The sequence below is a fragment of the Spermophilus citellus genome (genome assembly GCF_964194105.1).
Source record: "Spermophilus citellus genome assembly, chromosome: 10".
Taxonomy (NCBI): domain Eukaryota; kingdom Metazoa; phylum Chordata; class Mammalia; order Rodentia; family Sciuridae; genus Spermophilus; species Spermophilus citellus.
This window is the reverse complement of record NC_138197.1, coordinates 103,587,100-103,607,932: the sequence shown is the minus strand read 5'-3', so window position 1 is coordinate 103,607,932 and position 20,833 is coordinate 103,587,100. Positions and strand designations below refer to the sequence as shown.

The following is a 20,833-nucleotide window of genomic DNA, read 5'->3' as shown; positions in this document are numbered from 1 at the left end:
TAAAGGTCCATATAGTTTGCCAACCCTGTAGTTAAAGTCCATCTGAAGTACATTACATATCTTTTTAGTTTCACAGTAAATTAAACTGCTAAGTAATTTTTTAGGTACTTCTTAAAGAAGTACAAAAAAACTCAATAAACCAGAATCCCATGAATGAAGGAGCCTCCTGATTGCTAAGAAAGTCAATCTTTCAATATTACATTGACAGTTGATCTGCATGAATTTATAATATATCAAAGTAGATGATATGTATTGCTTTAAGTTTTTCTTATGATGCCACAGTCTTTTTTTTTTCCCAAAAAGCTCACATGCTTGACTTGGGTTTATTTTGTTTGCAGAGGAAATATATATAATAGACTTAATAGAGAATTCATCAATGGTCTGGTTCAGTTTAACTCATTTATCCAAACTTAATTTAATCTCTTATGCTTATTTTTCCTAGTCTGTATAAAGGATTGACAATAGGAACCTATTCGATAGGATTGTGATGAAGATTGAGTTTATGTGTAGAAAAAACATACAACAATGGCAGGCAATGTAATGGGCTTGTAAAAAATTTGAGTTATTATTGTTCAGTATATCCTTTCATCTGTCCTCCACTGCTCTTTTTTCTCATCATGTTACTATTAAGTCCTGTTCCTCAACTACCAAGCCTACAATAATCACATTAACCCACAAGTTCAATAGGTCTGCCTCACAAACATGATTCAAATCCAGCATCTTTCTTCCATGTCAAATCCTTTGAACCTCTCAGACTGACTTTCTACAAAAAGCTCTTGGGCTTTGAGACAACGTCTTATTTTTTCTTTATTATATTATTTATTTATTCTAATTTGTTATACATGATGGCTGAATGCAATTCATTTCCAACTGCACATATAGAGCACAATTTTTCAAGTTACTGGTTGTACACAAAGTATTTTCACACCATTCATGTCTTCATACAGGTACTTAGGGTAATGATGTCTAACTCATTCCACCATTATTCCTACCATCTTGCCCCCTCCCTTCCCCTCCTTTCCCTTTGCCCTATCTAAAGTTCCTCCATTCCTCCCATGCTCCCCTCATGGCCATCATGAGCCAGCATCCTCATATCAAAGAAAGCATTGGGCCTTTGGTTCTTTGGGATTGGCTTACTTCACTTAGAATTATATTCTCCAACTCCATCCATTTACCTGCAAATGTCATGATTTTATTCTCTTTTAATGCTGAGTTATGTTCTATTGTGTACATATACCAAATTTTCCCTATCCATTCATCTACTGAAGGGCATCTAGGTTGGTTCCACTATTTAGCTCTTATGAATTGTATTGCTGTAAACATTGATATGGCTCTGTCCCTGTAGTATGCTGTTTCTAAGTCTTTTGGGTATAAACCTGGGAGTGGGATAGCTGGGTCAAATGATGGTTCCATTTGAGTCAACTTCTATGTCTTTTGATTATTTATTTAATACAATTTATTATTTATCTTTTCATAACTTTTATGACACATTTGTTCAGAGTATATCTCATTACTTACAGTGTTTAATATAGTTTTGAGCTTTTAAAATCTCTTTCTCTAAACATCTTATTTTCCCTTCCCAGCTACAGAAAAATGCCCTGGATATCAAGATCTTTTTTTTAACCTTCTTTTTTTTTATCCTGAATATTCAAGCACATTTTGTAAAACTAAAGTTCCATTAAAATTGAATATTGAAACAAATTATAATAATTCATACATATGCTATAATTAAAAATGGACAGTTTATTTGGAGTTAAACTAACTTATACCCATTACTTTGACTTATGTACAAACTTTCTTTAAAAAATGAAAGATTTAAGTATATATATCTTTACCAATTTATTTCTAAATTTGTTTATTTTTGAATCATCCTTTCCTTTTATTGGGAAGCCAGTTGGTCATGTTCTACACAATTATATACTGATTTCTTATATAATAATAATGAAATTATAATTAGTTTATTAGATTAATTGTAATTGCATTTTGATAGACTATGATTCTTAGAAAAATGTACTATCAAATTTAGAAATCTGGTATTTCAGTTTGAAAATAACTGTGACACTTCATTTAACTCTTCAGCATCATAACTGATTATTTATGGCATCCTAAACACTTGAAACTTCATAATTAAAATACAGCTAGGTTTGTAAATTACAATACCACTGTACAACCTCAGGCATAGAGCTTAAAAATAATTTAGTGAACTTGTTCTTTTCTCAAACTCATCTATTGTCTTTAATTTATTAGATTATTTACTTAAAGCAATGTGAATTTCTACAAATGATCACCACATTTGAGCCTGAAATAAATACACTGAAGTCAGACCTTGTCTATTATTGTATGGCTCTCCTTCATATTATCATTTTGAATCTGGCATTGTGGAGTAAATTCTAAGCATTATTTGCTGACATGTTTTTAAAATTATCTTTATGTACAGTGAAGTGTTAAAGGGGTCAGTCAGCTTGTCCTCATTCATCATGAGACTTTGTGATTTGTTTTGGAGAGATGTTTTGAAGAAGGGACTGTCTTGGAAGGGTTTCCATAACTGTCATAGTCATTTATATTCTTCTTAAAAAATATGAGTGCTCCGAGTCTTTAAAATCTTTTTCCTGCTATATCAGATTATTCCTTAATTTTTTATTTTTGTCATTAAAATTATTTTGCATTGGATTTACCAGAATATTAGAACACATAGATGAATAATATGCATTCAATTCTCCATGTGAGGTTTCCCCATTTCTGGTGTCAACTATAAATTGAAAATACCAGAAAAAGATTTGCGTTTGTATTGACATGTACACCTCTTTCTTTTTCTTATGTCATTATTCTCCAAACAAGACACCATAACAGACGTTTACATGGTTGCATTTTATTAGATATTACCAGTGGTCTAGAAATGATTCAAATTATATGGGAAGATGTGTATAGGTAACCTGGACATCCTTAGATTTTGGTTCCTTGTAAGGACGGGTCTTGAAATCAAGCTCTATGGATACTGATAAATGACTTCAGGTTGTACTAATTCTGTTTTAGTTTCTTGGTAAGACTTCAAATTGTATAGTAATAACATGGTAAGATAAACTTATATCTACTAAGGAGTACATGAGATTGAGACAAAAATTTTAAATTTACTTTTAATTGGTACATTAATATTTTACATAATAGTGGGATTCATTGTAATATTTATATACACATATAACATAATTTGGTGCCTTAGCACCTCTTCTTTTTATTTTTTAAATTTTTTTAAAAAATTGGTTTAGTTGTTGATGGACCTTTATTTAATTAACTTATTTATATGAGGTGCTGAGAATCAAACCCAGTGCCTCCCACATGCTCAGCAAGTGCTCTACCACTGAGCCAAACTCCAGCCCCTCTCATTTTTCTTGCCTCCTTTCTCTCCTGGTCTCCATCATTTATGTTTCTGGTCTCCCTTCTATTTGCATATCACTCTCCCATTTTGTCCCCTTTTTTTCACTTTAGCTTTCACATGAAAGAAAAACTGACCCTTGACTGTCTTGAGTCTGGCTTATTTTGCTTATATAATACTCTCAAGTTCCATCTATTTTCATGCCAATGACATAATTTTATTTTTTTCTCTGGTTGAATAAAACTCCATTGTGTATATATACAACACACTTTTGATCCTTGAGTTCAAAATTTTAAAGAAATTTATTATAAGTTAAGAACATACTGGGAATGCAATTCTCATTTCCTTATGAGATGAGACTTTGCTGTGAAATGCATTTATTTATATTCTAATGCAAGGATAAAACCATTCTGTGACACTATATTACCTTAATCAGAGGCTGACAAAATGTAGATTATTAGTAACCTTCTGCTTTTATCAATCAGAAGACACAAATCACCAGATTTGGGGGGGAGGAGGGGGAAGGTGTACAAAATTGTTTCCCAGTTCATGTGAATCATAATGGTTTTAAGATAGTATTAGATTCCAGATTGTCTTCTGAACAACCAAAGCAGGGTAATGTGATATTCTGTGTGGTTTTACTGCTAAGTGTATCACAAAGCTGTCTGATTTACCTGGTCCTGTTGTTCATGTGTACAACTCACCCAGCAATGACTAAATGAGAGAAGATTTTTAAATTCTCTATTATTACTCATAGTTGTCTCTGGGGATTTCTCTTCTGTTCTCTAAAGACTGTAGGTATTGTCTTTCCCTAAACACTGAGCACCTAGAAATCCGCCTTCTTAACTCCAGTCTTTTCTTGTCCCTTCTACCCACAGCAGAATGGATAACAAGGAAGGAGTAAGAGAAAGATGCAATGATAATTCATTCTGCTAATGTCCAACTCACACCACCACCCTGGCATTTGACTAGTGTCTTTGTCCATTCCCATCACACAATATCATCCACATGTCTTTTCACCCAATCTATTTTTTAACATTTTTTAATTTTAATCTTTCTTATATTTTTTTGTTGGTGCATTATATTTGTACATAATGGTGGGATTTGTTTGTACATACATTCATATATGCACAAAACATCACAATATAATTTGGCCAGTATCATTCCCCAGAATTTACCCTTTCCTTTCCCTCCTGTTACCCATAATCCTTTTCTTCTACTCTACTGATCTTCCTTTAATTTTCGTGGAATTCCTCCTACCCACATTTCTTTTCCTTTTTTCTCTCTAGTTTCCACATATAGGATAAAACCCATGACCCTTGACCTTCTGACTTTGGGTTGTTTTGCTCAACATAATGTTCTAAAGTTCCTTCCATTTTTCCTGCCAATGACATAATTTCAGTTTTCTTCATGGCTAAATAAAACTCCATTGTGTATGTAACCCAAATTTTCTTTATTCATTCATCCACTGACAGATACATAGGCTGGTTCCATAGTTTGACTATTATGAATTCTGATGCTATAAACATAGGTATGCATTTATTACTATGGTCTGATGATTTTAATTCTTTACTTAAATTTAGTTCTTTAGTAGAGAAAAGGAAACAGGAAGGAGAGGAGGAAAAGGGGAAGTTCTGAGGACTGAATTGGAACAAATTATATTTTGTGCTTTTATAATTTGGTCAAAATGAATCCTAATGCTATGCATAACTAAAAAGAACCAATAAAAAATTAATTCTTTAATTATTTTAATTCTTGTCCCTTCTATCCTTCTGTCCCTTTAGGACAAATACCAAGGAGTGGTATAATTGGGTCATATGGTGGTTTTATTCTTAGTTTCTTAAGGAACCTCTTACTGATTTCCACAGTGGTCGTGCTAATTTATAATCCCACCAACAGTGTGAAAGTGTTTCTTCTTTCCCCCATATTCTCTTCAGTATTTATTATTATTTGTGTTCTTGATGATTGCCATTCTGACTAGAATGAGGTGAAAACTCAGTGTAGTTTTGAGTTGCATTTCCCTAATTGCTAATGATGTTGAACAATTTTTATATATTTCTTGGCCGTTTGCATTTTTTTATTTCAAGAAGAGTCTGTTTAGTTCCTTTGCCCCTTCAATAATTTTTGTTGTTAAGTTTTTTGTTTTCTTTGTATATTCTGGATATTAATTCTATGTCAAAAAAGTAGCTGACAAAGGTTTTTTTCCCATTCTATGAGTTCTCGCTTCACACATTTGTTTCCTGTGCAGTGCAGAAGCCTTTTAATTTGATGCCATCCCATTTATTAACTCTTGGCATTATTTTCAGAGCTTTAGGTGTCCTGCTGAGAAACTCATTGCATGTGCCTATATGTTGGAGTGTTCACCCTACATTTTCTTGTAGAGGTCGCATTGTTTCTGGTTTGATTCCTAGGTCTTTGATCCATTTTGAATTGGATTTCATGCAGAGAGATAAGGGCTTCCTCTCATTCTTCTAAATATGGATAACCAGTTTCCCAATTGTTTAAAAGTCGGTCTTTTGTTAATATATGTTTTCGGCAACTTTGTCAAGAATAAGATGACTCTATTGGTGTGGGTTTGTCTCTGTCTTCTATTCTGAGTCTGTTTTTATTTCTCAGTGAGGAAGGAAGATTTACTATCTTGTCAACTGAGTTTTTCTAGAACAAAAATTGCCCTGTTCTGGATGTATGTATTTTTACAGTAATGAAATGTAAATAACAATATTCCTTAGAACCATCTCTGAGTCCAATTGGGCTGGATCAATAGTGACAACCATAAAGGTTGGCTATTTAATGAAAAATAACAACAAAAAAAGTTTGTATATTTTATTAAATGTCTGCTTTCATCAACATTCATGTTAAACTATTTAAGATCTGTAAATTTTCCCTTTTACTTGTTAATTTTTCTCTCATGCATGTTTTAGTCGGCTTTTTCTTTACAGTGACCAGGGCATCTGACAAAAACAACAAGAAGAGAGGAAATTTATGACAGTTTCAGAAATTCTTCCTCACCTCAGGCTTAAAAGCTATGGAGTGGGTTGTCTACATTAATGACCTTTATCCATTAGATGCCAGCAATACCTGTAGGCCTGACTTGAGAACTGAAAATGCCTACACATTACCAAATATCTCCTTGAGGGCTAAGTCTCTCTTTGTAGAGAATGACAGAGAATCTTCAGTTTAAAGAATAAGTAATAGTAATAGTAATAGTAATAAAAAGGAAGAACAGACTTGTCTGTGTAGCTGGCCAGGACTGATATGCTTCCAAAGCTTCACACTACTTAATTCTTCCAATCATGGAGGCCTCAATCACAGTTTCCTGGCACAGACACCACAATATGTGAACATGTAAAAGTTCTAACTCTGATTTCCAAGCATGAAGTCTGTGTGTGTGTGTGTGTGTGTGTGTGTGTGTGTGTGTGTACATATGGGCATGTTCATGTACTAAGGATCAAACTCAGGGCCTTATGCATGCTAGGCAAGCACTCTACAACTGACCAACTTCCATCCCCTGTCCTCAAGCATGAAGTCTTGTTCTACAGAATCTAACACTGAAAGTGTTTCACTGAGAATTATCCCTATGCATGGTAGCATTTGCTATCTCATTTTCCAGGCTGGTTTAGGAAAGAAAGAATAGTTAATGTAGTTTTTTTTTTTGAAAAATATATTCAGGGTTCCTAATATTTTTATACATATCTATAGAATGCAATCCATTATTCGTTTTTTTTTCTCATGCATGTTTTAGTCAGCTTTTCCTTTACTGTGACCAGGGGACCTGACAAAACAAAACAAAAAGTACAGAGTTTGAGAAGTATGTTTTGGAAACTAATTATTTTTATATTCTTAGTCTTTTGAAAGTTGGGTCACTATGAAATAGTTATCCTGCATTTATACCTCAAATTTTAGTTAAATTTCAATGTCTACCTTATACAAGAAAGGAATGTTGCTCTTTTATTGATTCTCTTGCATTGTAACTTCAATGCCTTTTTCCTCTGGACAACTGACTGAAGAAGACTGAATTTTATCCATTTATATTCATTTTCTTAGGCTTCATTCAGAATTCCTTTTCTATAAATACCTATTTTGTTAGATTTTCAATTTGGCATTGCAGTATGAAAACTTGATACTTTTTATCTTAAAAACTTCAAGATATACATTGTTAATTTATTCCCTGATGCTTTGTGCATATTAATAACTTAATGGATGATATATTGAAAGACTATTAATTGTACAACATTGCATTTTTAATTGTAAGCTAACTCCATCCAGTGATTTGTATAGTCTTAAAATTAGTTATTAAAGGAGGAAATATTTTTTAACTCCTGATGATAATAAAACCAATGTAAAAAGTCTCATATTCAGTTTTACGCTATTAGATCAGAGTGAACATGGAAAAGCCACCATAAATTGGGCTTACAGAAGTTGTTAAGATTTCATTTAGTTTATATATCCACTTAATTTGATGAAAGATATTCCAAAAAGAAAACACATGAACAATGAAATGGTAGAAGAGTAATCAGGTATATACATCTCTTTTCAAGGAAGTATGCATATTAGAACAAATAATCATAATCAGAGAGTTACAAGTGAATGAAAGATGGGAAAACATGCTTGGTTCATTTATGAAGCAAAATATTTTGGAAAGTAAAAAAAAGTAAATATTTATGATTTTAAATGTCTATACAGAGTTATATTGGTAGTTTACATGCAAAAGAAAAATTGGTTGAAAAGGTAGAAAATACTATGGAATAGGTTAGAAAATATTGGTATAATAGTATTGTTAACTACTGTTGTGATTCAAGAAGGTTACTGAGTAAGAATACAAAAACACCTGTCTCTAAGTAATCATATTGGTAATTTTGTTATTGTGGTTAAACATATATATTTATACCATATATTTTTACAATGGACAAAGCTCTTTTACTCTTTCTACTTGATATTTGCAGCAGCCTTTTAAGGAAATATTAGTGAAATACATGCACATTGCAGTATTACAGTTGCTGGTACATGGGATTAGAAAAATTAACTTAATTCAAAATGTCTGTTAATGGTGGTTAATATGACATTTAAAATTTACATTTCAATTTTGGTTGTTTTCACTATCTTTGCAAATATTTACAAATGAATCTCATGAATGTTGAGGAGAGAAAGAAGTCAACAAATTAAATAAGAGTATATTCATTAAAATGATGAATCTTTATTTTCTTCAGTATACATATTAATAATTTCAAAAATTTATAATTATAGACAATTTTAAAATAAAATTCAACAGAAGTATGCTGTTACAAAACAATATTTCTGAGAATCATGTTTAATATTATAACAATAAATATAGTATTAAAACACATATATAAGAATATTATGTGCATGAGAAATGTCATTAATTTTTGCTACATAATTATACCTCTATGATAATGGGTTTGGAATCTGTAATAAAATCTGTTGAATAACATTTTAAATCACTTTTAATTCAGTTTTCATTTACCAAAACATAGTAAAAGATAATTGCATGAAATAATTATGTGTTGCTGGGAATCAGTTTAGATATGACTACAAGTGTAATTTTTTGTTATTAGCCATTTTTGAAAAAACAAGCTAGTTACAGTTAATTCAAAACACAACTATGATATTTTTCAAATTTTCAAAATATTAATTTCATTGTAAAATTCATTATTTTATTGATTATGGTATGTTAATTAAAACCAAAATATAAGATACACTACTTAACATTATGCAAGGCAATATTTTAAATAAATATTGTTATTTATTAGTTACTTTTGCCTGCTTAAAGTAGACATTTGGTAAATTATCTTGTTCTATGTGATCATGTAGATAACTGATTGAAATCTTTCTAGCCATATAGTTTATCCAAGAAACTTCATGGATAATAAAATGTTAGGAATGCAAGTATTATACTTTTAAACCGATGACCTGACTGGATTTGGGCATATGAAATTTCATATCTATTTGCAAATCACAGGAGTGAACAGTTATTCAATTAAGCTAAAATTCCAAATTTAACTGATGTGAATTAAATTTGAGTACAATGGTCACTTTATTCTTATACATATACAATTTTTAATGTTTTAATCTGCAACATGGAAGTATTACATTTGAATCCTTTAATCTATGTAGTATTTTATTTTAAAACCAGTGAACTTATAACTAACCTATACTTGGAAATAGCTATTGTATTTCTGTATAACCTCCCAACAAGATGTCCACCTTTTGGTTACTCTTTCCCAGGGTATCAACAGAGGACCCCTTCCAGAGCCACTGTCCATTTTAACCTCAGTGTCTATCATCAATCTCCTTGTCCCTGTTCCCTCACTATTAAAGACTCAGATACATGGGACTTTGAATACTTGGCTTTAGACTAGATGTTCAAACAGAAGAATGGTACAGTTAAAGGAAGGGATACTTGTATTTTACCAAAAAGTGTTCAAACCAGGACTTTGATTATAGCTGGGTAAATAGTAAATCTACAGGAAAAACATATATTTAATTAATTAAAAATAACCATTGACATGTAATCTGTTCATAAATTGTGAAATTTTTATAAGATGGTAGGTTATTCTAATATATTTTCAGGGATTAGTACTAGACTAGCATCAAATCCAGAACTGGAAGAAATGTTCCTGCTTCCTAACTGTGTCACTTTAGGCAAGTTGTTAGTCACTCCTTGTCTCAGTTCTCTCATCTGTGAAACAAGGATGATGTTCATATATGTTGCATTAAAATCAGAAGGTATGTGTCTCAAGCAATAGATCTGAATCCATTGGATAAGAACTGTTTATTACATTATATTACATGAATAACTAATTTTTCTGGTTTGTTTGTATCTTTAACCTTTTGTTACATGTAGATGTCACTACATTTACTAGAAGTACACTTTCAAAAGTTGGGAAAGGAATATCTATCTTATTTATTCCCAATTCTAATGTTAAATTATTTTACTCACCCAAGATGATTAGGTTTACTTGGGGGCTGTGATCAAATAAAAACTATTATATCTTTAAAGCAATGGTGATTTATTATTTCTAAATCAGCTTAATTTTGAATAATATATACTTTCCTTTTTATATTTTTATTGATTTTTTTTTTTACTTTATGAATTGATGCTGAAGGCCTCCAGCCTGTCAGTCTAGCATTAGAGCATCACTAATATAACAAGAAACTTAGCACTATAACTGAAATTAAATGAAATGTTACCTTCCCAACCATATCCCTGTTTCCCACAATATGCCAGAGATACTGTCCCATAAATCATATGTGTCTGTGTCGTGCACATTTCCCATGACAGTACCAGCCACAGAGGAGGTGCTCAGAGAATATTTATTGAGTGAATAGACAGAAATTCAGAGCCATATTATAAAATAACTGCAGTTTTCAAAATCCTAAGCATGCTATAAAATAGACTCTAGACATGATGAAGCATATGCTAGTTGTGGGAGATTTACTGCCTAAATTCTGTAATGAACGGTCATTACTTTTAAATGTGTTCCCTCAAATAACAGAAGTTTGGAAAATTATTTGGTTTGAATGATCATTGTAAAAATTCTAGAAAATATGTAGTAATAGCTGACCTGAATATGTGAGGACTCTGTACAGACTTCTAAAAACTTAAAAAGAAAGATCTGGAGCCAATGAGACTGTGAGGTTTTTAATAAAAGCATCAGTTGTCTCATATGTAACATGGAATTAATCACATGTTTCTTGGCTGTGCATAATGACCATAGTGCTACTTATCTACAGGAGTTGAAAACTAGCAGGCCTCTTGGGGAGGCAATATATAAAAGAAATGTGGTCCTTACAGAGCAGAAGCATCCTAATTGGAATAAGTACCAGGAAATTGCCACATATACAAATATTGTTATTCTACTATTCAAAAGGTCACTGTTGCTGAAGGTTCAAATTTCTAGTGCGGGGGTTAAGAATTTAAGTCATGTGTCATCCGCAGCTATAGATCCACAACTGATGGCCTTCTCCCCTCCCATAGAAAAGAACAAGACACGAAGACTACTCTGAGAAGACAACAGGAAGGACGTTTGAATATATGAGAGATTCCTCAACTAAAGAAGATGTCAAGACCACTCAGAAAAAGTTTATTACAGAATCAGCTTAGGAACAATATTATGGTTTTTCAAAGGCACAGAAGGCAACATATTCAGGGACACATTCTTCCATGACTGGCCACTGGGAGAAGTCCGTCCCTGACCATCTGAGTACTTTAAGGGGACACTCTACTTTCATTGCTGTCACAATTTATGTGATAAAGTTCTTTTAAAAAATAGTTTTTTTTCCAATTAAATCCATGTGCATAAATAAATCATTACATTTATAAATTTGCTTTTACAGTATATTGGTTAGGACTGTAGACCCTGGAACCTATTTTCTTGATTGAATTTGAATCCTCACCAGTACTACTGTCTGACCTTAGGCAAGTTGCTAACATCCCCAGAGTTTCCTAATAGGTAACATGAGATTAATGTTATTACCTATAATACAGAATGGTGGTGACTAAATAATATATACAAGAACTGAGAACAGTGCCTAGAATATTTTAAATGCTTTCTATTTGATAGTGAAAATCTTTAATGATGTATATTTTAATAGGACTTTTTTTTTTAAGAGTTTATCCCTAAGCACTAAAAAATAGCATAAAGATGTCTTTGGTTTAAACACAACAGCTAATAGCATCATTATCTAAGGTTGATATTTAATCTTGATTTTTAATTTAATTTTACTATTATTTATGAAAAGTTCATATGAAATTAGTTTGAATTTAACATGCAGTAAATACAGAGTTTGAGTACTGCTTTTCAAATCATCCAAATAAGTTTATGCCTAATCAAATGGTAAAAAAACATTTATAGTAATTTTGAATATTGCATACAATGATTAAAATATATCAAAGTGAGGGTTTACTTAGAGCTAATTTATGCAATGTAGCCATAATACAGAGAGTAGTTGGTATCAGTTCTTTTGAAAACATATTTATTTTGTTTAGAACATTTTAATGTAATGATTTTGTACTATTGTACTATTTTCAGAACATAAAAAATAATTTAACTTCTTTTTTTTTACTGTTAAGAATCATTAAATGAGGAATTACAAACATTGTCCCAATATCACACTTACTTCAAAATAGATTATCATCACATTCTGAGTCATTGAATGCAAAACATTGTGTAAGAGAACATTAACAACTCACTGTGGATTGTGAGTAACCACTTATAAAGTGGTTAAGTTTTCCTGGATGCTCTTCATTAGGAGCTAGACCTCATCTTTTATATTTCTTGGTGTTGTTGATTTATTCTTCCCCTTTTAGTAGTCACTTTTTTTTTTCTCACCTCAGGAGTAGGTGTAATAATTAGCTCATTTAAAATAAATGTGATGGGCTGGGGATGTGGCTCAAGTGGTAGCGCGCTGGCCTGGCATGCTTGCAGCCCGGGTTCGATCCTCAGCACCACATACAAACAAAGATGTTGTGTCTGCTGAAAACTAAAAAATTAATATTAAAAAATTCTCTCTCTCTCTCTCTCTCTCTCTCTCTCTCTCTCTCTCTCTCTCTCTCTCTGGCTTTAAAACAATTTTTTAAAAAATAAATGTGATAACAAAGGATCAGTCACTATTGCTACTAAAATATAAGCCCCATAAATTCTTAGTGGTGAAAAAATTCTAGAAACTAGGAAAATCATCTTCAGTGTGTGCTTCCTGGAGTCATATGCTTTGAGGGTATTATATAAATAAAGCAATAAATGAGTTTGCCTTAACTTTTACAAGAAGACAGTTTCTACTCAAAAAAAATTTATGTCACCATAAATCATATTGGAGTATAATTTATTTCATCTCTTTTGTTTCTTAGCAAAACCTATTATGAAAGACATAATCAGTTTCATTTATAGTCACGATGGGAAATATGATCTTGAAAATTCTCCAATAAGAATGGCTTAAAAATCATGGCACTTCCTTGCTTCTCTTACTAAAGGAAACTGTTTTTCCCTCTAGAAAACTATTTTTCTCCTCAGCATTGTCACTTGAATATGGTTTGTCCCCCAAAACTTCAGGCAGTAGGTTAATCTCAATGCCATGTGCTAATTGTATTAAGAAAGTGGAAGCTGATTCCATTCATGATGCCAGAGATGAGTCATTGGAAAGTAATTAGGATTAAATAAAGTCATTGTGGTCAAGTTACCATGATTTTATTTTAGTGGCTTTATAAGAAAAGAGAGAGAGAGAATACACATACATGTGCAAGCTTGCCATCTCTTGCCATGTGATGTTCTGTGCCATCTCCCGAGTCTGTCAACAAGACCATTATCAGATACAGAATCTAGACCTTGCACCTCCAAAACACCTCCAAAATAACCTCTTCTGTTTTTTTTTTTTTTTATAAAGTAGGTTGCCTCAGGTATTCTGTTGTGATAATAGAAAATAGACTAGTGCATCCTCTCCCAGTTTTTATAAGAGAAAGTACTATCAAAACAATATGTATATGTATGTTCCAACTCTGACCCCTTCCTACTATGTGTATTGATAAAATTCTGCTCCAAGATACCATTATCTTTCTCCTAGACTGCTTCAATAAGCTTCCAACTTAGCCTTCCTCCCTCTATTTTTCTTTTTTTAAATAGTTCATTCAACAAGCAGAAACCAGATATGTGAAAAATATACGCAAGGTCATGTTCCTACTTTTCGGGCTTCCCATTAAAACTAGATGCACTTATTTCTGTGGTCTCTTCCTGGAATTCTTCCCTTAGGATTCTGATTAATTCCTTTATGTTCCTAATTAAATGTCACCTCCATAGAGAAGTCTCTCCTAAGCTCTCTAAGTAGAGCTCTTGTTCTTCCAAGACATTTTCTGTCCCTTCATCCTGGTCAATTTTCTTCATAGCATTTACCACTATCTGATACTATATTAGTTACATATCCATGTCTGTGCTCTTGTCCTCTGTGTATTACTATATATTTAGTATCTGCAGACATGTCTGACACATAATGGCATACAATAAACACTCCCTGAATGAAAGAATCACTGGTTTCAATATTGGACTGTTTTTGATTTTATGATCCAATATCATCTAGTATCATCTCCTTCCTTCCTGTTTTTGTGATCCTTCTTCAGTTTTTAGTCTTCAGCAAAAGTGGGCTCATTTTATTTCCTCTATTTCATCTCCTCTCCAATTACTGCCGTAACTCTAACAAATCTGACTGTGGATATACTGTGGTTAGCTTCTAAAGACAAATAAACATAGCTTCAGTTGTCTTTCTTGATAATTTGCTCTTTCCATGACCCATTAGGACATTTTTTTTAAAAAAATGAAGATACTTTCCACAGTTGTTGGTGATGTTCTTCCTCCTCCTCCCTTCCCCCTTTTCCTTCCTGGCCCCCTGCCAACCCACACCCCCTTCTTCTTGTTGTTCTTCTTTTCTGGGATTAAGTCTTCTGATTTTTATGTAGTCACGACCTCAAAGTGCATCTCTCATTAAGTACAAAATCTAGAAAGGGTATTAATGTTAGATTGTCTTTGTGAGTTTACACATGTGATGACAGAAATATAAGGTACTTTGTTTTTCTTTCAGATCTCCAACTAAAGACATGGATTCAGAAGAGAAGGAAATTGTGGTTTGGGTTTGCCAAGAAGAGAAGATTGTCTGTGGATTAACTAAACGCACCACCTCTGCTGATGTCATTCAGGCTCTGCTGGAGGAACATGAGACGGCATTTGGAGATAAACGATTTCTGCTGGGGAAGCCCAGTGACTACTGCATCATAGAGAAGTGGAGAGGCTCAGAAAGGGCTCTTCCTCCACTAACCAGAATCCTGAAGCTCTGGAAAGCATGGGGAGATGAGCAGCCTAATATGCAATTTGTTTTGGTTAAAGTTGATGCTTTTCTTCCCATTCCTTTGTGGAGGACAGCTGAGACAAAATTAGTGCAAAACACAGAGAAACTGTGGGAACTCAGCCCAGCAAATTACATGAAGACATTGCCACCAGACAAACAAAAAAGAATAGTCAGAAAAACTTTTCGGAAACTGGCTAAAATTAAGCAGGACACAGTTTCTCATGACCGAGAAAATATGGAGACATTAGTTCATCTGATTATCTCCCAGGATCATACTATTCACCAGCAAGTCCAGAGAATGAAAGAGCTGGATCTGGAAATTGAAAAGTGTGAAGCTAAGTTCCACCTTGATCGGGTAGAAAATGATGGAGAAAATTATGTTCAGAATGCGTATCTCATGCCCAGTTTCAGTGAAGTTGAGCAAAAGCTGGACTCGCCCTATGAGGAAAGCCAGATTCTGGAAGACCTGAGTGAAAGGGATGGAATTGTACAGCTGGAAGAACGACTGAAATATTACAGAGTGCTCATTGATAAGCTCTCTGCTGAAATAGAAAAGGAGGTAAAAAATGTTTGCATCGAAATAGGTGAAGATGCAGAAGGGGCAGCTGCTAGTGAACTGGAAAGCCCTAATTTAGAAAGTGTTAAGGGTGATCTGGAGAAAAGCATGAAAGCAGGTTTGAAAATCCACTCTCATTTGAGTGGCATCCAGAAAGAGATTAAATACAGTGACTCACTGCTCCAGATGAAAGCAAAAGAATATGAACTCCTAGCCAAGGAACTCGATTTGCTTCACGTTAGCAACAAAGATGGCTGCCAGTTAAAGGAAAACAGAGGGAAGGATTCTGAGGTTGCCAGCAGCAGTGGGGAGGCTCCTCCCTTTACTCAAAGGGCATTTAACACATATATTAATGACACAGACTCGGACACTGGCATCAGCTCCAACCACAGTCAGGACTCAGAAACAACTGTAGGAGATGTGTTGCTGCTGTCTACATAATTCAAATGGTTCTTTCTGACTTGCTTTAATACTGCTCATGTTTGTGGAAACTATTTTAAATATAACTACTAAAAATGAACAAATCATGTTAAGGTATTCAGTCATTAATACAAACTAGTGAGATTGTTTTTTTTGTTTTTGGTATAAGATTTCCAATGTACCTTTAATTATCATAGGTTCAAGCAGTGAACTATTTATTAGGAATGCAGCAGATCTAGCTGATTTAATGGGAATTATTTGATAACCTCCTATAGAAAGTGAATTATATAAATGCTAAAACAATTCTCAACATTACACAAAATATTGAAACTGTACGCATGAAGAAGTAAAATTAAAATGTGTTGTAATATCTTTTTCAACATTTTATAGTTAGAATGTTTAAATCTGTGAATTATATAACAGCTATCACGTTGTAACTGCATTCATTCAAATTTTAGTTCTTTTAATATTTAGATTTTACAGCATATCATGTCTGCCATTTCCTCTACCCTTCTATCTATTTAACCCTATGCAACAGGTGGCTCTTGGGACATGTGAAAGTCATGGCAGAGGATCAGAGCAGGTCTAGATGAGGCCAGGCCAAGCTCTGCATACAAACAGCGACTTTTCTAAAGAAACTTATACTAAGAGTTATACGTTGGCTTTTGCTGTCTGGTAATCTAGGTCTCATAATAAAACCAATGTTTTGTACGTGTTCATTCTTTGTGTGATGTATGTGTCAGAGAAGAAATCAAAGAGTCATAGTATTGTTTCTTTATTCTCTATTTACCTAAGTTGAAGCAATAAAGTTGAAGTGATAAAATTCAGTGTTCCTCAAATGGATAAAATAGTGTTCTGTATACCAAAATTATTAGCATTAGTCTCTGAACATAAAGAGGGAAACTCGAATGATAAAAAGACTTATTCTGGTATACTATCAACAAAATTGTCTTTGTAGTACTTTATCTAAGGTGCTTAAAAGAAACTAGGTATTTAAAAAAGCACTAGCGCCATCCCAAGCATTCTAGTAAAAATCCGTGAATTGAATGGATTTTTTAGGTTCTATCTTGACAGACAGTCATTAAGTGCCAGGCTACATTTGGTTGCCTGATTTTAATTAGAGATATATTTCTCCCTCCTGTCCTTCTTTCCTTCCTCACTTCTCTCCTGCTGCCTGCCTTTCTTCCTCCTTTCCTGATTCCATTCCTCCCTTCCTCCCTGACAGTGAACATGGGAGGTAATCATATGCAAAACAGTTTTATCGTTTTTTGTACTATTAACTGAGTCCTTCTGTAGTTTATTTTATTTTATTTTTTTTTAGCTGACACTTGCCCTACATGTCAGAGTATGTAAGTAGAAGTGTTATTTCACGTAGTTCTAATTTGTGGATACTGGTTAAGATTCCCATTGTTTCCCATTTCTTTCCTTTTATTCATTCTATTGTGCAGGCTTTAACTCAGTATTCTTTCCTTTTGTTCCCACTTTTAAATTTGAAAGAATTTGATTTTTAACAATTCTGTCGCTGAAATTCTCTTATCTTGTTCTTTCATTCCTTCCTCCCTCAGTTTTCCACCCAACTTTGAGAAATTATTTAGAATTTCCATAGTGTTACAATTTTCAGGAACATCTGTTATCATTTCTTGTACCAAGGCTTCTGAAGTTGGCTGACAAGATAGGAATTTAGGTTCCATGGAAATTGTGATAAACACTAAGTAATAATGCTAACATGGGCTTTTTTTTTAAAGAAATAATCAAATAAATCACCTTTGAAAGGAAACTTTACCTGTCTAGTAGCTATTAAATCATTAAACAAAATGTTAAGCTATTGACATATTCATTGTTCACTGCTAGAGATTAAATTCAGATCACTATAAGTGATAACCCCATTGTAAAGTTGTTTTCTTACAGTGAAAGTAATCCCTTTGGACTACTCTTGTGTTTAGTGAGAAAATAAAGGAACACTGCCTATCTTCTTATGTAATCTCACTAGTTACTTGAATTCAGAAGAGGTTCTGAAAAGAAATAAAACAGGAAAAATAATTTCATTTCAAAAACAGAATAACTTCTGCTTTTATATTGGTAAGTACAGTGATGCATTCTAAAGGTCAATTGTTCTATATTTTAGTGTAAACAATGTTTAAAACTCTTGGTAAAAGGCAGAATTATTGATTTTTCAATTCACTTTAGAATTTTGATTTGATCTTTAGTTATGTAAATACATTAGTGCTTTTGATCACTATATGTTAAACCATTAATGAGTTACCATGGTGAATTTCTAATGCAGAGTTATATACTCACATATTAATACAAAAAGAAATGCTAAAATACAATGCTCTCGTGTTTCTATTGAGGTATTCATTATTGAACCAAATAAGAATTAGAGTTACGAATACAGGATTTGATAAAATTTTAAGGCTTTTATTATCAATAGAGTCTTTAAAATATTTATAAATCCCTCAGTAACATGACAGGTTAAGTATGAAATGGCTATATACAGCTAGAAGAAGCAAACCAAACCCAACTACTTACTATACATTTTTATAACTAGACCTGGATTTTCACAGATGGTACCTTGCTTATCCTTCCATTGGGGATAACTTTTTATTTACTTTTTTTCTTCATTAACCATCTACTTAAATGTTTCCATTTTCTCAGTGCTTAAATATGCTCTTTTCTCTAAAACATTTTTTTGCATCCCACCAGTTATAGTCTCTTATCTCTGAACCCATGAATATTTTAGATGAACTTTTCATTTAGTTCAGCATTTATATTCTACCCTAGGTTATACTTATTTATGTTCTTATATCTAATTTCTCTTTCCCCACAGAATCCTTATCAAGCTACCTTATCATTTGCCTTGCTAACTTTGGTCTCTCCCACCAACCCCTTACTCAAATTTATAATTGAATCGCTAAATTTTTGATAGATGTGACATTTCATATCTGTATTTTTTTAACATGGTAAATGACTTGTGCATTTTATACATAAATATGCATTTCTACAGGCATAAAATATCAACAGGAATTCTACCTATAAATTTTGAGAAAAAGGCACAAAATTTTGTGGTTATATATTTTTTCAATGTGGCATAATTTTTAATTGACAATAAAAATTGTACGTTGTACTGTAATGTGAGGTTTTAATACATGTATAGACTGTGCAATGTTCAAAACAAAGTAAGCATTCAATTTTAATTTATTTTAATTCACAGAACTACTGATTTAAAACAACTGAAATATTATCTTTTTAAATAATTTTAATTGCAATTTATAGAATTTTTTTCAACATTTTGTACTTTTAAGAAAAATATGTAGAGTTGGGCTTGAAGTGATAGAAACACAAAAAAACTTTGAAGTATCCTAAATAAAATATAGATGTATATATATTTTATTTCTCATTATAAAGAATAAATCATCCCTCATTAGTGTGTAGAAGCTAATCTGTTAAATTTTTATTTTTATATTTATTTAAATATCTTCTGTATATAACAAAATATATTTCTGAGGCTACATTTTATCACTTTTCAAAATAGATTTATTGCTATCTATTTAAAATATGTTTTTCTAGTGACAAAATAATACTTTATAATTTTGATGTGATTTAAAAAAAAATTAGGCTATTTCTTTTCATATTGCCTGACTTGATTAATAAACATTATAGGACAAATAAAAATATATATCATTTCTTCAAGTTGTTACTGATCCAGAATAATAAAAGAAATAATTGTACCTTGTCACATGATATTTCTTTGGGGGTGTGTTAATTTGCTACATAAAAAATAAATTTGATGCAAAGTTTTAACTATATAATTGCTAAGCTCTCTCATACAATTCATTTTAAGATTATTATTTCATTATGGTATAAATATATAGCAAACAAGAAATAACAAAACTTAATAGGTTTCATACATGATTGTCCCATTCTATCATGAAAGAGTGTCATAGTACTAGGGATTAAACTCAGGGACACTCAACCACTGAGCCACTCCTCAGCCCTATTTTGTATTTTATTTAGAAATAGGGTCTCACTGAGTTGCTTAGCACTTTGCTTTTGCTGAGGCTGGACTTTGAACTCATGATCCTCCTGTTTCAGCTTCTGGAGCCACTGGGATTACAGGTGTGCATCACTGAGCCCAGCTGTCTGTAGTAGCTCTTATGTTGATTTTAATCATCCTTTTTTATTTTATTTTATTTTATTTTTGCTTTCTAGAATAAAATCACTTTAATGTGAAAATATATAATAAATAAAGGGCAAATCTACTAGAATTTATTTTGTCCTCTTTCTTACTTCTCAAAATAAGCCTCCAATTTTGACTGGTTTAAATAACTAATTCACTTAAGCCATAAAGAAATTCACTGCCTTTGTTTACTGTAGTCTTTTCCTCATGCTCTTCCTTCCTGTTCTGTTCTTAGTTGCTCTCTTTATATCAAAGCAGACATTTGGCATTTGCTTTTTAGGGCTTGGCTAGCTTCGCTTAGCATAATCTGCTCTAATGCCATCCATTTCCCTGCAAATTCTGATTTTGTCATTTCTTAGTGCTGCATAATACTCCATTGTGTATAGATGCCACATTTTTTTTTATCCATTCATCCATTGAGGGGCATCTAGGTTGGTTCCACAGTCTAGCTATTGTGAATTGC

The 20,833-nt window shown here is 32.5% G+C and overlaps 1 protein-coding gene across 1 annotated transcript in view; it reads left to right on the top strand.

The window, feature by feature from the left end:
- RASSF9 (Ras association domain family member 9) overlaps window positions 1-19,601 on the top strand; it is a 41,240-nt gene extending 21,639 nt beyond the window's left edge. The window contains exon 2 of the mRNA XM_081309587.1: window positions 14,954-19,601. Coding sequence (XP_081165713.1) covers window positions 14,954-16,214 — 1,261 coding nt within the window. The 3' untranslated portion in view covers window positions 16,215-19,601. The remainder of the gene's footprint in view (window positions 1-14,953) is intronic.
- The last annotated feature ends 1,232 nt before the right edge of the window (window positions 19,602-20,833 follow it).